Below are 18,547 nucleotides of genomic sequence, written 5' to 3' on the forward strand. Positions count from 1 at the left end.
CTCCCCCAAATAGATTTAAATAATCATTAAAATTAAACACTGACTCCAAGCTTTGAATGGTATAGTGTATAATACGAAAACTCTTTATTTAAGATAAATGCTGATCTTTGCATCTTTCTTTTCATTAAAGAACCCTGAAATTTTTTTACTATGTTTTAAATAACGATAGAAAAGGTCTCTTGAGCAGCAAATCAGCATATTATAATGATTTCAAAGGATCATGTGACACTGAAGACTGGAGTAATGATGCTAAAAATTTAGCTTTGATCACAGGAATGAATTCAATTTTAAAATATATTTAAACAGAAAGCAGTTATAGCAAAAATATTTCACAATATTACAGCTTTTGCTGTACTTTGGATCGAAAAAATGCAGGCTTGGTGAGCAGATGAGACTTTAAAAAACATTAAAAATCTTTTGACTGCTAGTGTATGTAGTGAGACTAGCCTTTCAGGCGTTGCCTATAATAATATTTATCGTATTTTAAATCTTCACCGTCCACTTTTACTGTCGTTCATAAGTTTTGTTATTAGTCAGACTTAACCACGTGGTGTGTGTTAGTTTTCTCATCGCTGATTAGGGTAAACCAATCACAGCCGTTTGTGATTACTGGGTAACAATAATTTTTAAAGACTCATATGACGGATTTTAAATTACTAATCATTTTAAATATTACTTTTAATGGATTATACGTTCGTATACGTTCTTGTGTACAAATGCCTCATATAATCCCCAAAAATCGTAAAATTTGAATGTGTCTGCAAAGCAGATTCAAGTATCCGACCCACCTTCTAGTGTAGTGTTTGTCACCCAGTGGCAACAAGTCATTGTACACTATCTAACGTTAGCTGAGTTATTGTACTGAAACAGCTGTGTTTGGAGTTTACTAGAAACTGACAAATCAGTTTAACTCTATCGTTCAGATGCTTCAGTTGTTTGTTTGACCGCTTAGAGGCGCCACAAACGCGATTGTGAAGCTCACGCTAAACTGCGCTTACTCTCATTGTTCGATCGTCACGTCATGGAAAGAGTTACTGCGTTTGTGCTCAAAGTAAAGAAATACTTTATGAAAAACTCCTCACGGGCCCGTTGAATCACATCTCGAAGGGAATATTATGAACACACGGAGATCTGAAGTGGATCTGTGGGTTATAAAGATGCTTTAGGTGTACTTTTTGTTCTTTTGTTGGCGGAATGCAAAGGATGCATTTATTTCCCATCTCTGTCCGGGACGAAATGTTGGGATAATGTTTTCATCTGGGATTTAGCTCAACCGGACTTGCAAAACAGACGTTTGTTTTTGCTTTTTTGTTTTTTGACACTTTTGGCAGTATGCAAGATGCCTGAAACTATTACATGGTTATTATGAGACGCTGAACTGAATGTGTTTGCCGGTGTCTCGGTTCTGCTGGACGGGATTTGTGGATTTATCGGTTTATTTGTTGCGGTTGAAGATTCTGGTCTCGTGGAATAATGAAACGGCATAAATTAAGGGAAGTTGGAGTATAACAACCTGACAGGGAGTTCCAACATGTAATACTTAATTTGCTTTATTTGATTCCCTTTAAAAAATAAAAAAGATTAGTTTTTGTCTTCTTAGTGGTCAGTAACTTTAAAAACACTTGGTTATTTGGTTAACCAGCGTTAAAACTGCTAGTTTTGTTAAAGTACTATGAATGTATTAAGAAATACTGCTGTACTACATAGCACAAAGTTATCAAACAGCCCTGTTTTTGTTAGATTTGATCTGTGCAGTCTGAGATGAGGTAAGGAACATATTTCGTGGCCTATTTTTGTGCATCTGGATTGCAAAAGTTACAAAAATGTCAGTGAGAGCCAAAGCCCTATACACTTTCCAAAGTGAGAACAAGGAAGAGATCAGCATCCAAGAGAACGAGGAGCTGGTGATTTTCGACGAGAACTCTGTGGACGGCTGGCTGCAAGGTGAAAACAGCCGAGGGGAGCGAGGCCTGTTCCCCGCCTCGTACGTTCACATCATCCGGAACCGATCCGGGTCCAACCTGACGGATCATTCCCTCAGCTCTCCTGGAAGCTCTCCTGGAAAGGATTTGTCGTACATCAATACCACTTCCACCACTTTGCCGAGCGACGACGATGATGACTGGGACGACTGGGATGAAACCTCGACGGTGGTCGAGGATGAAGATCCTCGGAGAGGCGCCAATGGACATTCTCAAAGTCCATATTCTAACCCCAACGTCCACTACAGGGCCAAGCCATACATGGAGCGCCAGGACAGCATGTCAAGCAATAGAAAAGGGAGCATGGTGGGCAGGAACTTGAACCGATTCTCCAGCTTCGTCCGGTCGGGCGTGGAGGCCTTCATACTTGGCGACGTTCCCATGATGGCCAAGATCGCCGAGTCCTACTCTATTGAAATGGGCCCTCGAGGGCCTCAGTGGAAGGAGAACCCTCAACCCTTCACCTGTTCAGTTGAAGACCCCACCAAACAGACGAAGTTCAAAGGCATTAAGACGTACATTTCGTACCGCGTCACCCCCAGTCACACTTCCAGGCCGGTGTACCGCCGCTACAAGCACTTTGACTGGCTCTACAACAGACTACTGCACAAATTCACGGTGATTTCCGTGCCGCACCTTCCCGAGAAACAGGCCACGGGACGATTCGAGGAGGACTTTATTGAGAAAAGGAAGAGGAGGCTTATTTTATGGATGGACCACATGACCAGCCACCCCGTGTTGTCCCAGTACGAGGGTTTCGAACACTTTCTCATGTGCGGAGACGACAAGCAGTGGAAGCTCGGGAAGAGGCGAGCGGAGAAGGACGAGATGGTCGGGGCTCATTTCATGCTCACCTTCCAGATTCCCAATGAGCACCAGGACCTTCAGGATGTGGAGGAGCGCATTGACTCCTTCAAGATGTTCGCCAAAAAGATGGACGACAGCGTGATGCAGCTGACGCACGTTGCGTCGGAATTGGTCCGCAAACATCTCGGAGGCTTCCGGAAGGAGTTCCAGAGATTGGGAAACGCTTTCCAGTCCATCAGCCAGTCCTTCCTGCTGGATCCTCCGTATAGTTCGGATGCCCTGAGCAACGCCATCTCGCACACAGGACGCACCTACGAGAACATCGGGGAGATGTTCGCCGAGCAGCCCAAATATGACCTGTTTCACATGCTGGATAAACTATCGCTGTATCAGGGGCTGCTGTCTAACTTTCCAGACATCATCCACCTGCAAAAAGGTAAAGTGCACTCAGATAAACTTAATTTTGTTTAAAGGAAAAGTTCACTCAGAACTGAATTTCTTATTTTTACCTCTTTTGAAAAAGGTCTCAGTGTTGTTTTTTGCAATACAATGAAAGTTAATGCAGGGTTATTTTTGTTAACTAAAACTAAAAGCATAAAACCTTAAAAAATATTATACCAAACTAACTAACTAAAAAAAAAAAAAAAAAAAACTAAATTAATACCGAAATAAATAAGTACCGAAACTAAGGACCTAAATAAGTAACAAAATCATACATATAAATATCTAACTGAATACAAGAAACTAAATAAATACAAAAAAGTACCTAACTAACTAGTTAGCTAACTAACTAAATAAAATAAGTTATTAAATAAATACATAATAATTAAGTACCACTAAAATACATAATAACTAACCAACTGAATAGATAAATAACTGAAGTTAATAATAAGTACTGAATCAATTAAGCGCCTAAATAAATAACTAAATGAATACATAAGTACCTAACTAACAAACTGACTAACTGACTGAAACTAACTTACAAACTAGCTAACTAACTAAATTATATATGTTACTAAAACATACCAAAATAAATATATGTACCTAACAAACAAACCGACTAACTAAAACTAACTTGCTAGCTAGCTAACTTACTAAATAATAGAAGTTACTAAATAAATACCAAAATAAATACAAAAGTACCTAACTGACTAACTAACTAAAACTAACTTACAAAGTAGCTAACTAACTAAATAAAATAAGTTTGGTTTTGTTAGAAGTACTTAAAACATGACAGAAAAAATACAAATAAAACTTGTATAAATAAAAATATAAAATAAACATTTTTTTTAATGTGACCCTGGACCACAAAACCAGTCATAAGGGTCAATTTGAAAGCTTTCAATTGATGTATGGTTTGTTAGGATAGGACTATATTTGGCTGAGATACAACTATTTGAAAATATGAAATCTGAGGGTGCAAAAAATCTAAATATTGAGAAAATCGCCAAATAAAGTTCTTAGCAATGCATATTACTAATCAAAAATTAAGTTTTGATACATTTACGGTAGGATATTTTCAAAATATCTTCATGGAACATGATCTTTACTTAATATCCCAATGATTTTTTTAATAAAAAAAAAAAAAATCGATAATTTTGACCCATACAATGTATTTTTGGCAATTGCTACAAATATACCCGTGCTACTTAAGACTGGTTTTGTGGTCTAGGTTCACAAATGGACAAGACAGTTGAAAAATTATTTTTCCACCCAAAAGCATGAGGGTGAGTTTTCATTTTTGAGTGAACTATCCTTTTAAGTAGGCTGAATAATTTTTTACTGATAATTGGGGCAAACACTTGTATTTTACTAATGGGTGTAGAAATTCAACCTCCTTTTAGACATTCAGCTTGCTGCTGAACCTAGTGACTAGCTCATTTGCTCAAATGTGGGGCACACAGCTGGAGTGACCCAGTGACATCATGCCTGTAGGCAGCCAATCACACGTGTTATTTATGAGCGGGGGTAAGTGGGCCTCATATTGTGGACTGGAGTGAATTTTGCTGTCGATGATGTCAGATAACTCCCAAAGGTGACTTGCAGAGACTTTTCAAAGCTGAAAAGTGATGGGTCTGATGTTTAATGGCAGTTAAGAAAGCGAAATTCCTGGCTGTTTTCCTGACAGGAAGCATCCTCCTCATTCTTAGTCTAAATCACAGGAAGTGAAGGAAATAGTGTGATTAATCAGTGCACTCAAGTCCAAGACATTAAAACTCAGTATGTATGTGGCTCAGACAAGCTTCCACTTTCATTATGATCCTTTCGTGGAATGTCATAGTGATGTTAAGAATTTCTCGCTCATGAGAGCTCAGACTTAAAGGAGAAGTTCACTTCCAGAATGGAAATTTACTGATAATGTACTCACGCCCATGTCATCCATGTCTTTCTTTCCTCAGTCGAAAAGAAATTAAGGTTTTTGAGGAAAACATTCTAGGAATTTTCTCCATATAGTGGACTTCAATGGGGATGAACGAGTTGAAGGTCCAAATTGCAGTTTCAGTGCAGCTTCAAAGGACTCTACACCAGTGTTTCTCAACTCCAGTCCTCGGGACCCACTGCTCTGCACATTTTGTATGTCTTCCTCATTTAAGGCACCTGATTTTGATCATCAGCTCATTAGTAGAAAGATTCATGAACTGAACTGAGTGTGTCAGACTCAGAAACATACAAAATGTGCAGAGCAGTGGGTCCCGAGGACTGGAGTTGAGAAACACTGCTCTACACGATCCCAGCCGAGGAATAAGGGTCTTATCTAGCAAAACGATTGGTCATTTTCTTAAAAAAAATAAACATTTATATACAGTTGAGGTCAAAAGTTTACACCCCTATTACAAAATCTGCAAAATATTAATTATTTTACCAAAATAAGAGGGATCATACAAAATTCATGTTATTGTGTATTTGATACTGACCTGAATAAGATATTTCATGTAAAATAGTTTATAAAAATAACCCGGTTCAAAAGTTTACATCCCCTTGATTCTTAATACTGTGCTCTTACCTGAATGATCCACAGCTGTGTTTTTTTTTTAGTGATTTAGTGATAGTTGTTCATGAGTCCCTTGTTTGTCCTGAACAGTTAAACTGCTTGCTGTTCTTCAGAAAAGTCAGGTCCCTCAAATTCTTTGGTTTCCCAGCATTTTTGTGTATTTGAGCCCTTTCCAACGATGACTGTATGATTTTGAGATCCATCTTTTCACACTGAGGACAACTGAGGGACTCTCACACACTCACTGATGCTCCAGAAGGAGCAAAACCATGCATTAAGAGCTGTGGGGTGCAAACTTTTGAATTGGAAGATCAGAGTAAATCCAACTTGTCTTCTGGGCAACATGTAAACATCTTCTGTAGCCTCTGAAGGGCAGTACTAATTGAAAAAAATATGATATTTAGGCAAAATAAGAAAAATGTACACATCCCCATTCTGTTCGAAAGTTTTCACCCCCCAACTCTTAATGCACGGTTTTTCCTTCTGAAGCATCAGTGAGCATTTGAACCATTTCCAACGATGACTGTATGATTTTGAGATCCATCTTTTCACACTGAGGACAACTGAGGGACACACACACTCACTGATGCTCCAGAAGGAGCAAAACCATGCATTAAGAGCTGTGGGGTGAAAACTTTCGAATTTGAAGATCAGAGAAAATCTACCTTGTCTTCTGGGGAAGTATCTGTGAGTATCCAAAGAATTTGTGGGACCTGAATGATTTTTCTGATGAACAGTGGGCAGTTTAACTGTTCAGGACAAACAAGGGACTCATGAACAACTATCACTAAACAACAAAAAAAAAAAAACAGCTGTGGATCATTCAGGTAACAACACTGTATTAAGAATCAAGGGGATATAAACTTTTGAACAGGGTCATTTGTATGAATTCAACGGTTATTTTCTCTTGTGGACTATATGTAAACATCTTTTATGTGAAATATCTTATTCAGGTCAGTACTAATTTATTTTGTATGATCCCACTTATTTTAGTAAAATGATTACCATTTTGCAGATTCTGAAAGGGGGGTGTAAACTTTTGACCTCAACTGTACTTTTTAACCACAAACGCTCATCTTGCATAATTATGTTGGAAAAGTTGGAAAGTAGTTATTCATCAGTGTACTTTGGTTGAAAAAAAAGTAGGACATGGCGAAAAACTCCATCTCATTTTCTCCTCCTACTTCAAAATGGTCCAACATCTTTTTTTTAAACCTTTTTTTGTAAAGGACTTTTGACTTTCTTTGCACGTTCGCCTTTGTAATCATGGGTTGGGCTAGTGCAAGCTTTTGTGGTTAAAGTATATAAATTGTTATTTTTCTTTAAAAATGACCAATCATTTCGCTAGATAAGACCCTTATTTTTTGACTGGGATCATGTAGAACCCTTTAAAGCTGCATTGAAACTGCAATTTGGACCTTCAACCTGTTGATCCCCATTGAAGTTCACTATATGCAGAAAAATTCTGGAATGTTTTCCTCAAAAACCTTAACTTCTGCACTTCTAATTGGCTAAAAATAGTCATAGAAATGGTGTAATTTCTCAGTGAAATCTGTCAGGTGGCAGATCTGTTCATGTGAGGTATTCTCACAATGCTTAGCACTGCTTTAGTAAGACCCTGACATCTGAGAATCTGTAATCAGCGTTAGGATTTAATGTTGTTAAACAGGTTGGTTAAACAGGTGCAGTGATGTGTTCAATGTGGTGAGGTCAGTAGATTTGTTCAGGAGAACGGAAATGTGTTTCACCCTTATTACTGAGTTTGCTGAAGGCGTGATCGATCACATGACCGAGGCACATGCTACAGTAGATCCCAGACTAACGGTAATGATCTGGAATAGATTTAATCCCATAAAATAAAAGTGATTTCACTCTCCTTAAGTCATTGTTGTGCCTATCAGGTTAATTAACATAGCATTATTCTGTAGAAGTAGTTAGCAATGATAAAAAAAACAAAAAAAAACGCCTTAAGCAAACATTTGACGTGTGAGTGTGTTGAAAGGAGGCCAGTATGATTTCTCTAGTTTCATGTCCACACCCTATAACGGTCGTAACACAATTATCGTTCGTGTTCAGACACAATGGATCTTAGCGTACAATGGATAATGGTGTTTTTAAATAATCAAGTTGCTAATAGCAACTAATGTACATACAGCATGCGTCCTACAGTAGAAGTCGATTAGAGTTTATTATATTGCACTGATGTCTGACACGCAGATTTATGAATGGTATTCTTGATAGCAACAGTCATTGATTTATTGTTGAATCAACAATGATGCTTGATTTCAGTTGAGTATTTAATTTGCTTATTATTACTGATATTAATTCAACCTCAAATCAGTTATTTTAGCATTTAGATACTATTATAGGTAATATTTTAAATTAAGTTTTATTTTTATATTTACACACACACACACACACACACACATATATATATCTATTAGGGTTGTGACGATGAGGAAATTTCCCCACCGGTTAATCGGCACGTGACAACACCGGTAATACCGGTATCACCGTGGGGGTGGGGATTTCCTCTTTTTTCTGCTTTTAAATAGCTTATAAATGCGTTCGCATTATACTTTCACTTTCAGTTTTGCGGGAATTGGCAATTCGGCGTCAATTGTTTTAATGGACGACAACGAAACTACAAAAAAAACAAAAACTTTGAACCCAAAATATTGCCAAACAGGTGCTTTTGGACACTAAATCGTCCTTCATTCTCTTTCTGTAAATTCGACTCCTCGCACAGATAATTAGCACGGCCAATTCACCATCAGCAATCACACTCCGTATCCAAGCACTACAAGAGAATCCATTTTAATAGCCAAGCAGTCTTACCTTCATCATCTCTTGTTTTCAGCATCCCTCTCCCTGGCCAGGGGGAGTGCCCCGGGCTCGGCGAAACATGCTTAACTTTTACGCTGTTTATTATATGTAAGCGCGAACTCCTCACGTGATAAATTAAATATGACGGATTGTAGCTATGTTCAGTTTTTAATTATATTGCATGCTCTCGTCTTAAGTAAATTATTTAGAATGATATTTTCCATTCAATTCAAATAAATATTTAATAAAAAAACGAATACTTAAAAAAAAAAAAATGGAGACGGTGTCACGGTGGAAAAGTGATGTCACCGGTGTTGCGTCTTAAAACCGGTAACACCGTCAACACCGTCTATCGTGACAAGCCTAATATCTATATCTATTTTTTAATCTGAAATTTATTTGAATACATTTTTTTCAAGTAATTTTGTTGCAGTTTTGTCATTTTGATGGCTTTTTATTTTAAAATTCACATTGATATATATATATATATATATATATATATATATATATCAATATATTTTTTACAATTTTATTTAAAGTTTTAATAATTAACAAAATTACTGGCCTGTTTTTGTTGTTTTTATTGGTTTATATATATTTATATATATTGAAAGTTTTTGTTTTTGTCATTTTTATAGCTTTATTTTATAGCTTTATATATATGTTTATGTAAGGGATAATCAACGGTTTGCCGTGCGTTAAAGGATTTTAAATGCACGACGTGGAGGCTAATAACCGCCCGACGCGAAGTGCATTTTAAATCCTTTAACGCACGGCAAGCCGTTGATTATCCCGCTTATTCCATGGTTATAGACTAATTAAAACTAGGATTGATATTTGCAACGCAAAATTTGACTGAATGGATAAAAAAGACGGTTATTTTCGTCAGTTATGGCACGCAGCTCCAGCATTCTGGCCGCTTCCAATCAGACTCAAAGATTAAATAGTCCGGTAAAAATCACATTTATTTGAATGAAATATAGCATTTGTTTCAGTAGATTATCGATCGACCAAGAGAGAGTGTAAAGGCAAGAGAGATGACAGTTGTGTGTGTGCGTAACGTTACCTGCCTGCATGCTGTGTGTCTCTCTCTACAAACAACAATTCTTTCAAAAACAGCAGTTCTAGTATCTAGGCTATTTTAATAAGGATCGCAGGCAAACGTTGATGAGAAGTTTATGTATGTGCGCAGCACAATGCGATTTCCGATCTCTCTCTCTCTCTCTCTCTCTCTCTCTCTCTGTGTGTGCTTTTGCGTGCATCAATTAAAGCAGCGCATTAATATAGAACGGTGATAAACTGACTTGGAACTACCTGTGCATTAAACGGTTTTACTGCACACCTGCCAGCCAATCAGAATCCAGTATCCAGACATTCCATGGAATAAGTCAGTTTAATCACCGTTCTATATTAATGCGCTGCTTTAATTGATGCACGCAAAAGCACAGAGAGAGAGAGAGAGAGAGAGAGAGAGAGAGAGGAGATCGGATTGTGCTGCGCACATACATAAACTTCTTGTCAGCATTTGCCTGCGATCCTTATTAAAATAGCCTAGATACTAGATCGCTACATTATATTCCTCTGCAACGGGGCGGTAAAGATGCTGTTTTTGAATGAATTGTTGTTTGTAGAGAGAGACGCACAGCATGCAGCCAGGTAACGTTAACGTTATGCACACACACAACTGTCATCTCTCTTGCCTTCACACTCTCTCTTGGTCGATCGATAATCTACTGAAACAAATGCTATATTTCATTCAAATAAATGTGATCTTACCGGACTATTTAATCTCTGTGTCTGATTTGAAGCCGGCAGAATGCTAGAGCTGCGTGTCATAACTGACGAAAATAACCGTCTTTTTTATCCATTCAGTCAAATTTTGCGCTGCAAATATCAATCCTAGTTTTAATTTGTCTATAACCATGGAATAAGCGGGATAATCAACGGCTTGCCGTGCGTTAAAGGATTTAAAATGCACTTCGCGGAGGCAACCACCCTCCGCTTCGCGTCGGGCGGTTATTAGCCTCCACGTCGTGCATTTAAAATCCTTTAACGGACGGCAAACCGTTGATTATCCCTTACTTGGAACTACCTGTGCATTAAACGGTTTTACTGCACACCTGCCAGCCAATCAGAATCCAGTATCCAGACATTCCATGGAATAAATATACATATATACACACACACACACACACACACACACACACACACACACACACACACACACACACACACTTATTTTTATATGTTTTTAAAAAACATTTAAAGTTTAGTAATTTTGTTGTTATTGTCATTTTTTGGTTTATATTTATATATTATACACACACACACACACACACACACACACACATTTATATATATATATATATATATATATATATATATATATATATATATAAAATTTATTTTTTTTGTAAAATTTTTTGTTGTTGTTTTTGTCATTTTTATTGTTTTAATATATATTTATATAAATATATTTTTATATACATTTTTATTTTATTTTAAGTTTTAGTAATTTAGTTGTTTTTGTCATTTTTTATTTTTTATTTTTTTATATTTATAGATTTATATGAATTATATATAATTAATATAAATTTATTTTTATGTAAGTTATTTTATTTTATTAACGTTTTACTAAATTTGTTGTTTTTGTCATTTTTATAGGTTTTTATTTTTATATTTACAGATTTTATATATATATATATATATATATATGTGTATATGTATTTTATATAAGTGTTTAAGAAATTTTATTTAAAAAGTTTAGTAATTTTGTTGTGTTTTTGTCATTTTTACTGGTTTTTATTTGAATGTTTATGTAGTTTTTATTCTTTTTTATTTCGGTATTTTAGTACATTAAGTTAAATTAAAATGGAAAATGTTGCCTTAACATGAAATAAAATAAGCTACAATGTGTTATATATATATCTTTAGTATATTAAATCAATCAACTGTTGCTATCTGGGACTAGTTTAACTTAAGAAACTGTTTCTGGCTTTTAATAAATCTTAAAATCTATTTAAAACCACTGTACACAGTTATAAAATATAAAAATTCTTCAAACCAATATTAAATGGCATTCATAATGTATTTGTTGTCTATAATATTACATTTAAATATGTAAACAGATAATTTATGAGAAAGTAATGGGGGTTTAATTTATATGTCAAGATTTGATTTAATATAACATAATAACAAAACATGTTATGCTATAATATTATTTGTTCATATTAATCTATATGGAACAATAATATAGCCACTAATTTGTGTATTTTTATTATTTATACTGATTATGTCAGCAGAAAAGTTCATTTTAGTGGATAGTTTAACCTATAACATTTATTTAGGGATGTAAACAGCCTCTGATTTAATACAATTTGAGGTCCTGCATTTAGGGGGCCTTTAAAGCGTCTGTAACGCCATGATCGCGATATGTAAAAACCAAGCATCTGTTTCTCTTGTGAGCTGCACGACAGCTCAGGGCGAGATCAAAGAGAACCAATGAACAGAGGAAAAACAACACATGACCCAGGGAAATAATAACAGGCCTCTCCGAGCGCTCCGTACGGCGTTAGCACTTCCCAGCCAAAGAGCTGTAATCAGATCCGCCGTGGGACGACAGGACACTTGACCTGACGTCCAGAAGTCGGCTTGAACCCGACCGACTCCTCGAATTAAAGGCTAGAGAAATATTTAGGCCTTCAAAAAGCAGTGGGATATGAATTTGGCTTTTAATGCATAACATCTCCCGCCTTAGCAAATAGAGACAGAATAAAAAATGCAACTAAAAACAAAAGGCGTTCCAGGCCTCGGGCTCTGTGTGTACAGTAGTCATGAACTCTCGGGCTCGTGAGGGTGTTGGTTGTGCTTTTTTTCTGCCAGTAATACACACTCACACAGATTGTGTGCGATTTTTGGAGTGATTCTTGCTGCTTTTAGGTTTGAAATAAAGAGGAATAGCATGTCAGGGCAAGACCTTGAATTCCTCTCTGAGGTTCCTGTTGCTAACCGAGCCGGTTTTGCGCTTCATGCATGTGTCTTAAATAAGCAGGAAGTACAGGCATGTGTCAATGAACAGGAGAGATATACAGGATAGTGGATGATCCACACCTGCTCTATAATTGTATAGAAGCTTTCTTAGTTTAGTATCAAAAGTTTACATCCCCTTGATTTCTAATACTGTGTTGTTACCTGAATGATCCACAGCTGTGTTTTTTTGTTTAGTGATAGTTGTTCATGAGTCCCTTGTTTGTCCTGAACAGTTAAACTGCCTGCTGTTCTTCAGAAAAATCCTTTAGGCTTCACAAATTCTTTGGTTTTCCAGCATTTTTGTGTATTTGAACCCTTTCCAACAATGACTGTATGATTTTGAGATCCATCTTTTCACACTGAGAACAACTGAGGGACTCATACGCAACTATTACAGAAGGTTCAAACGCTCACTGATGCTCCAGAAGGAAACACGATGCATTAAGATGCATTAAAATTTGAGTTATTAATTTTTTTGGGCTTCTGGGAAACATGTAAGTATCTTTTGTAGCTTCTGAAGAGCAGTACTAAATGAAAAAATATGATATCTAGGCAAAATAAGAAAAATGTACACATCTGTTCAAAAGTTTTCACCCCCTGGCTCTTAATGCATTGTTTTTCCTTATGGAGAATCTGTGAGCGTTTGAATCTTCTGTAACCTCAGTGTGGAAAGATGGATCTCGAAATCATACAGCCATTGTTGGAAAGGGTTCAAATACACAAAAATGCTGGAAAACCAAAGAATTTGTTGGACCTGAAGGATTTTTCTGAAGAACAGCAAGCAGTTTAATTGTTCAGGACAAACAATACTCATGAACAACTTCAAGTGTACTAAATAGTCCCCACATTAGCAAGTATCCAGATCTAATTCTACAAAGCATGTATTTATATTAACCTAATATGCTTCTTTCTGTAGAAGTGTTTTGCTTGAAAAGTGTGCTTGTGTGATCTTTTTGGCCCACCGTTATGGTTTGTTTCTCCCCTTCTGGTGTCTGAGAATTTGCTCTGGGATAAATTGAGCTGTGACTGTTTTTCCAGTCCGAAATTCCTCTGCGTTTCCACGGCAGTGCTGTTAGACACATTAAATGCAGCTCTGCGGCTTCAGGTCAGTTATTCTTTGTGCTATTAACATTCAATTCACCTCAAACACTGAGACAAAGCTCAGATCATACATTGATCCAGTTTCTGACTGACATTAGCGTCATGCTATCCTATGTAGTGTATTATATCTAGTTTGTTTGTGGTGTCAGATTACGGTTTGTCTAATTTTAGAAACATAGATATAACAAATATGTTGTATATCAAGAGTATGAAGAGCTACAATGATTTGTTTTGTTTACTTGAAGTAACCCATGTAGGGGATGTTAGCTTTGCAGGCTAATTGGTTAGCTTGCTTGCTGGAAATACCTCAGAATGTTTACTTTCACTTTGCTCCTTTTAGCTTCATTTGAATAGCTTGAAATGTTATTATATTTCTCAAAATACATGGTCTTACTGGTTAATACAATGAAGATCGATAATCTGCAAGTTTTTTGATTAGGCACAAATCATTTGTGACCCTGGACCACAAAACCAGTCATAAGGTTAAATTTTACAAAACTGAGATGTTTACATCATATGAAAGCTCAATTAATAAGCTCTCTATTGATATATGGTTTGTTAGGATAGGATAATATTTGGCCGAGATACATCTATTTGAAAATCTGGAATCTGAGGGTGCAAAAAAAATCTAAATACTGAGAAAATCACCTTTAAAGTTGTCCAAATTAAGTTCTTAACAATGCATATTACTAATCAAAAATTACATTTTGATATATTTATAGTAGGAATTTTACAAAAAAAACTTCATGGAACATGATCTTCACTTAATTTCCTAATGATTTTTGGCATAAAAGAAAAATCAATAATTTTGACCCATACCATGTATTTTTGGCTATTACTACAAATATACCCCAGCGACTTAAGACTGGTTTTGTGGTCCAGGGTCACATTTAAGAATCATATTGACATGTTTAGTAAGCTTCCAGACTTTCCTCAGAGTAAACAGAAGCCATATATACTAGTGTTTATATCGAGAAACAAATAAACAGACAGTCACTGACCAAAGAAACAATGTGTGGACAGTTTATGGATGTTCAACTTCCTCTTTAATAGGAAACATGTAAGTATCTTTTGTAGCTTCTGAAGGGCAGTACTAAATGAAAAAAATATGATATTTAGGCAAAATAAGAAAAATGTACACATCTGTTCAAAAGTTTTCACCCCCTGGCTCTTAATGCATTGTTTTTCCTTATGGAGAATTTCCTTATGAATCTTCTGTAACCTCAGTTGTCCTCAGTGTGGAAAGATGGCTCTCGAAATCATACAGTCATTGTTGGAAAGGGTTCAAATACACAAAAATGCTGGAAAACCAAAGAATTTGTTGGACCTGAAGGATTTTTCTGAAGAACAGCAAGCAGTTTAATTGTTCAGGACAAACAATACTCATGAACAACTTCAAGTGTACTAAATAGTTCACTTAGGTGTCCCACATTAGCAAGTATCCAGATCTAATTTTACAAAGCATGTATCTATATTAACCTAATATATCGAGAATATATCGAGAAACAAATAAACAGACAGTCACTGACCACAGAAACAATGTGTGGACAGTTTATGGATGTTCAACTTCCTCTTTAATAGGTCTTTTAGGAGCGTAGCACACACACAATGAAGTTTTGCTTGTTTGAAAATCCAGAACAAGAGGAATTAACTTTATTCCAGTCATTCGTGGTGTATGTTAATGTTTAGCGTGTCTACAGTCCATTAGAGATCAAATCAGATTAACCCACCCCACTTTCAGACTTTTGCTTGCTGAGCATTACAACAAAGCGAGGAAAACCAGATGTTTGAAACAACAGAAATGTGTGCATGACATTGATGATAACAATATGAAATCTTTGTCAGATCAGCATGTTAGAATGTTTGGACTTGTGATGGTGTTTGTGCAAAGGGTGTAGGTTTGAAGTAGACTTGTCCTCTTTTAATTTCTTTCTTTTTCATAAAAGTCATCATACTGTAAGTCATATTGAGCACAGCTTTGTTGATGTCAGTTCTGTAAACTTGTGTGTGTTGGAGTGAGCAGAGAGTATGTGTGGTAGAGGTCAGTGCTGGGATGTGCCTGGTACTGCTGGACGCTTGTTCCTGTCCCTCTGTCATGAGAAATTCGCCCTATTATTCCATTAGCTCCTAGGTTAAAGGAATGTATATTGGAAAATAGATTTTCTTTGCTTTTTGGAGCTTTAACTTATTATAGCTCACATATACTTCAACGTATTTACACTATGTAGCAATTTGGCTCATCCTGATGAATGAAATCCTGAACTACACTGATATTTAAAGGTTACGTAGCAATAACAGAGGATATTTACATATCATTTGTATATTCATATCAGTAGCCTAATAAAAGCTGTTTTATATTATATGTGGATTGCTATGATATGATCACAGCTTTATCTTTGTAACTATAATTTGTAACGCATTTCTACATCAATCAGCAACTGACAACAGTTGCTTTAGTGTTGTTTTTCAACACGAAAACCTCAGTATGGAAGCCCATTTATCCAATCTTAATTATGACATGCTGAAATGATGATATTTGGCACAATTGATATGATAAAATAGAAATTGCACAAAATGTCATAATCATGACATTGAGATAAAAAGTCATAATTATAAGATACATTTAAATGATAAGATAAAAAGACATAATTATGAGAATTCTAAAATATGAAAAGGCATAATTATGAGATATTTCTAAACTATAAGATAAAAGTCATAATTATGAGAATTCTGAATTATAAGATAAAGTCATAATTGAGATAATTCTAAATTCTTAGATAAAAATGAATAATTATTCATTATTATTCGAGATAATTCTTAACTGTAACATAAAAAAATCATAATTATGAGATAATTTTGAATTATAAGGTAAAAAGTCATAATTATGAAATAATTCTAAATCATAAGATAAAAAGTCATAATTATAAGATAAATCTGAACTATATGATAAAAATTCGTAATTATGAGATAATTTTGAATTATAAGGTAAAAAGTCATAATTATGAAATAATTCTAAATTATAAGATAAAAAGTCATAATTATGAAATAATTCTAAATCATAAGATAAAAAGTCATAATTATGAGATAAATCTGAACTATATGATAAAAATTCGCAATTATGAGATAATTTTGAATTATAAGGTAAAAAGTCATAATTATGAAATAATTCTAAATCATAAGATAAAAAGTCATAATTATGAGATAAATCTGAATCATAAGATAAAAACTCATAATTATAAGATAATTATAAACTATAAAAAAATCATAATTGTATAATTCTAATTATAAGATAAAGTTATTTATGGGATAATTCTAAACTATAAGAAAAAGTTATAATTATGAGATAATTCTGAACTATAAAATAAAATTCATAAATATGAAATAATTCTAAATTATAAGATAAAAGTCATAATTATAAGAGAATTACTAAACTATAAAATGTCGGTTATGAGAATTATGAACAATAAGATAAAGTCATAATTATGAGATAATGCTAAACTATAAGATAAAAAGTTACAATTATGAGATAATTTTGAATCATAAGATAAAAAGTCATAATTATTATATAATTCTGAATTATAAGATCAAGTCATTATTATGAGATAATTTTTAAACTATAAGATAAAAAGTCATTATGAGATAATTTTAAAATATAAGATCAAGTCATGATTATAAGATAATTTTAAACTATAAGATAAAAAATTTAAATTATGAGATAATTTAGAATCATAAGATAAAAAGTCATAATTATTATATAATTCTGAATTATAAGATCAAGTCATGATTATGAGATAATTTTAAACTATAAGATAAAAAGTCATTATTATGAGATAATTTTAAACTGTAAGATAAAAAGTCATTGTGAGATAATTTTAAAATATAAAATCAAGTCATGATTATGAGATAATTTTAAACTATAAGATAAAAAGTTAAAATTATGAGATAATTTTGAATCATAAGAAAAAGTTATTGATATATAATTCTGAATTATAAGACAAAAAAAGTCATGATTATGAGCTAATTTTAAACTATAAAATAAAAAGTCATAATTATGAAATAATTTTGCATCATAAGATAAAAAGTCACAATTATTATATAATTCAGAATTATAAGATAAAAAGACGTAATTATGAGATAATTCAAAATGATAAGATTAAGTCATAATTATTATATAATTCTGAATTATAAGATAAAAAGTCATAATGAGAATTCTAAATCATTAGATAAAAAGTCATAATTGTGAGATTATTCTGATTTATAAGATAAAAAGTCATTGTTAAACCATTTAAAATTTTATACCACATTTATGATATTATCTCATAATTTTGACTGTCATAATTTGACATTTTTGTCATAATTATGGTAGTATGTCATACTTTTAAATTTAATTTCGACTTTTTTTCTCAATTTCAACATTCTGTCAAAATGTATGTCTTTATCTCATAGTTCTGATTTACCAAAGCATTTTTTTTCTTATGTGGTGGAAATGGGCTTATTTACTAAGTGATTAAAAAGTCAAAACTGTGACAAAAAATGTCTTTTTATTTAACAATTATGACAGTATGTCATCATTTAATCATTTTATCTCATAATTAATGTCATCGTTTCAACCTTTTGACTATAATTATAATTTACCAAAGCATGATTTAGTCTTATGAAACAGAAACGAGCTTCCATGCCTCAGGACAAAAAGCTACAAGAAGTGTAGAAACTGGCCATTTTACTCAACGTGGCCAGAAATGATTTCTAAAAGTAAATATGTATTCAAACTACGACCTTGTTTACGGGGCATAATATTGTCTTATTTTAG

General features: G+C 34.2%; 1 protein-coding gene across 2 annotated transcripts in view; it reads left to right on the forward strand.

Moving 5' to 3' along the window:
• Nucleotides 1–1,044: 1,044 nt before the first annotated feature.
• snx33 (sorting nexin 33) overlaps nt 1,045–18,547 on the forward strand; it is a 20,404-nt gene continuing 2,901 nt past the window's right edge. The window contains exons 1-2 of one of the 2 annotated variants that reach the window (XM_073832109.1): nt 1,045–2,960; nt 3,183–3,225. In XM_073832109.1, coding sequence (XP_073688210.1) covers nt 1,824–2,960; nt 3,183–3,225 — 1,180 coding nt within the window. In that variant the 5' untranslated portion in view covers nt 1,045–1,823. Of the gene's footprint in view, nt 3,226–18,547 lie in introns of both variants that reach the window. The other variant, XM_073832108.1, reaches the window with a different exon arrangement.

The sequence above is a fragment of the Garra rufa genome, chromosome 25, assembly GCF_049309525.1.
Source record: "Garra rufa chromosome 25, GarRuf1.0, whole genome shotgun sequence".
Classification (NCBI taxonomy): Eukaryota; Metazoa; Chordata; class Actinopteri; order Cypriniformes; family Cyprinidae; genus Garra; species Garra rufa.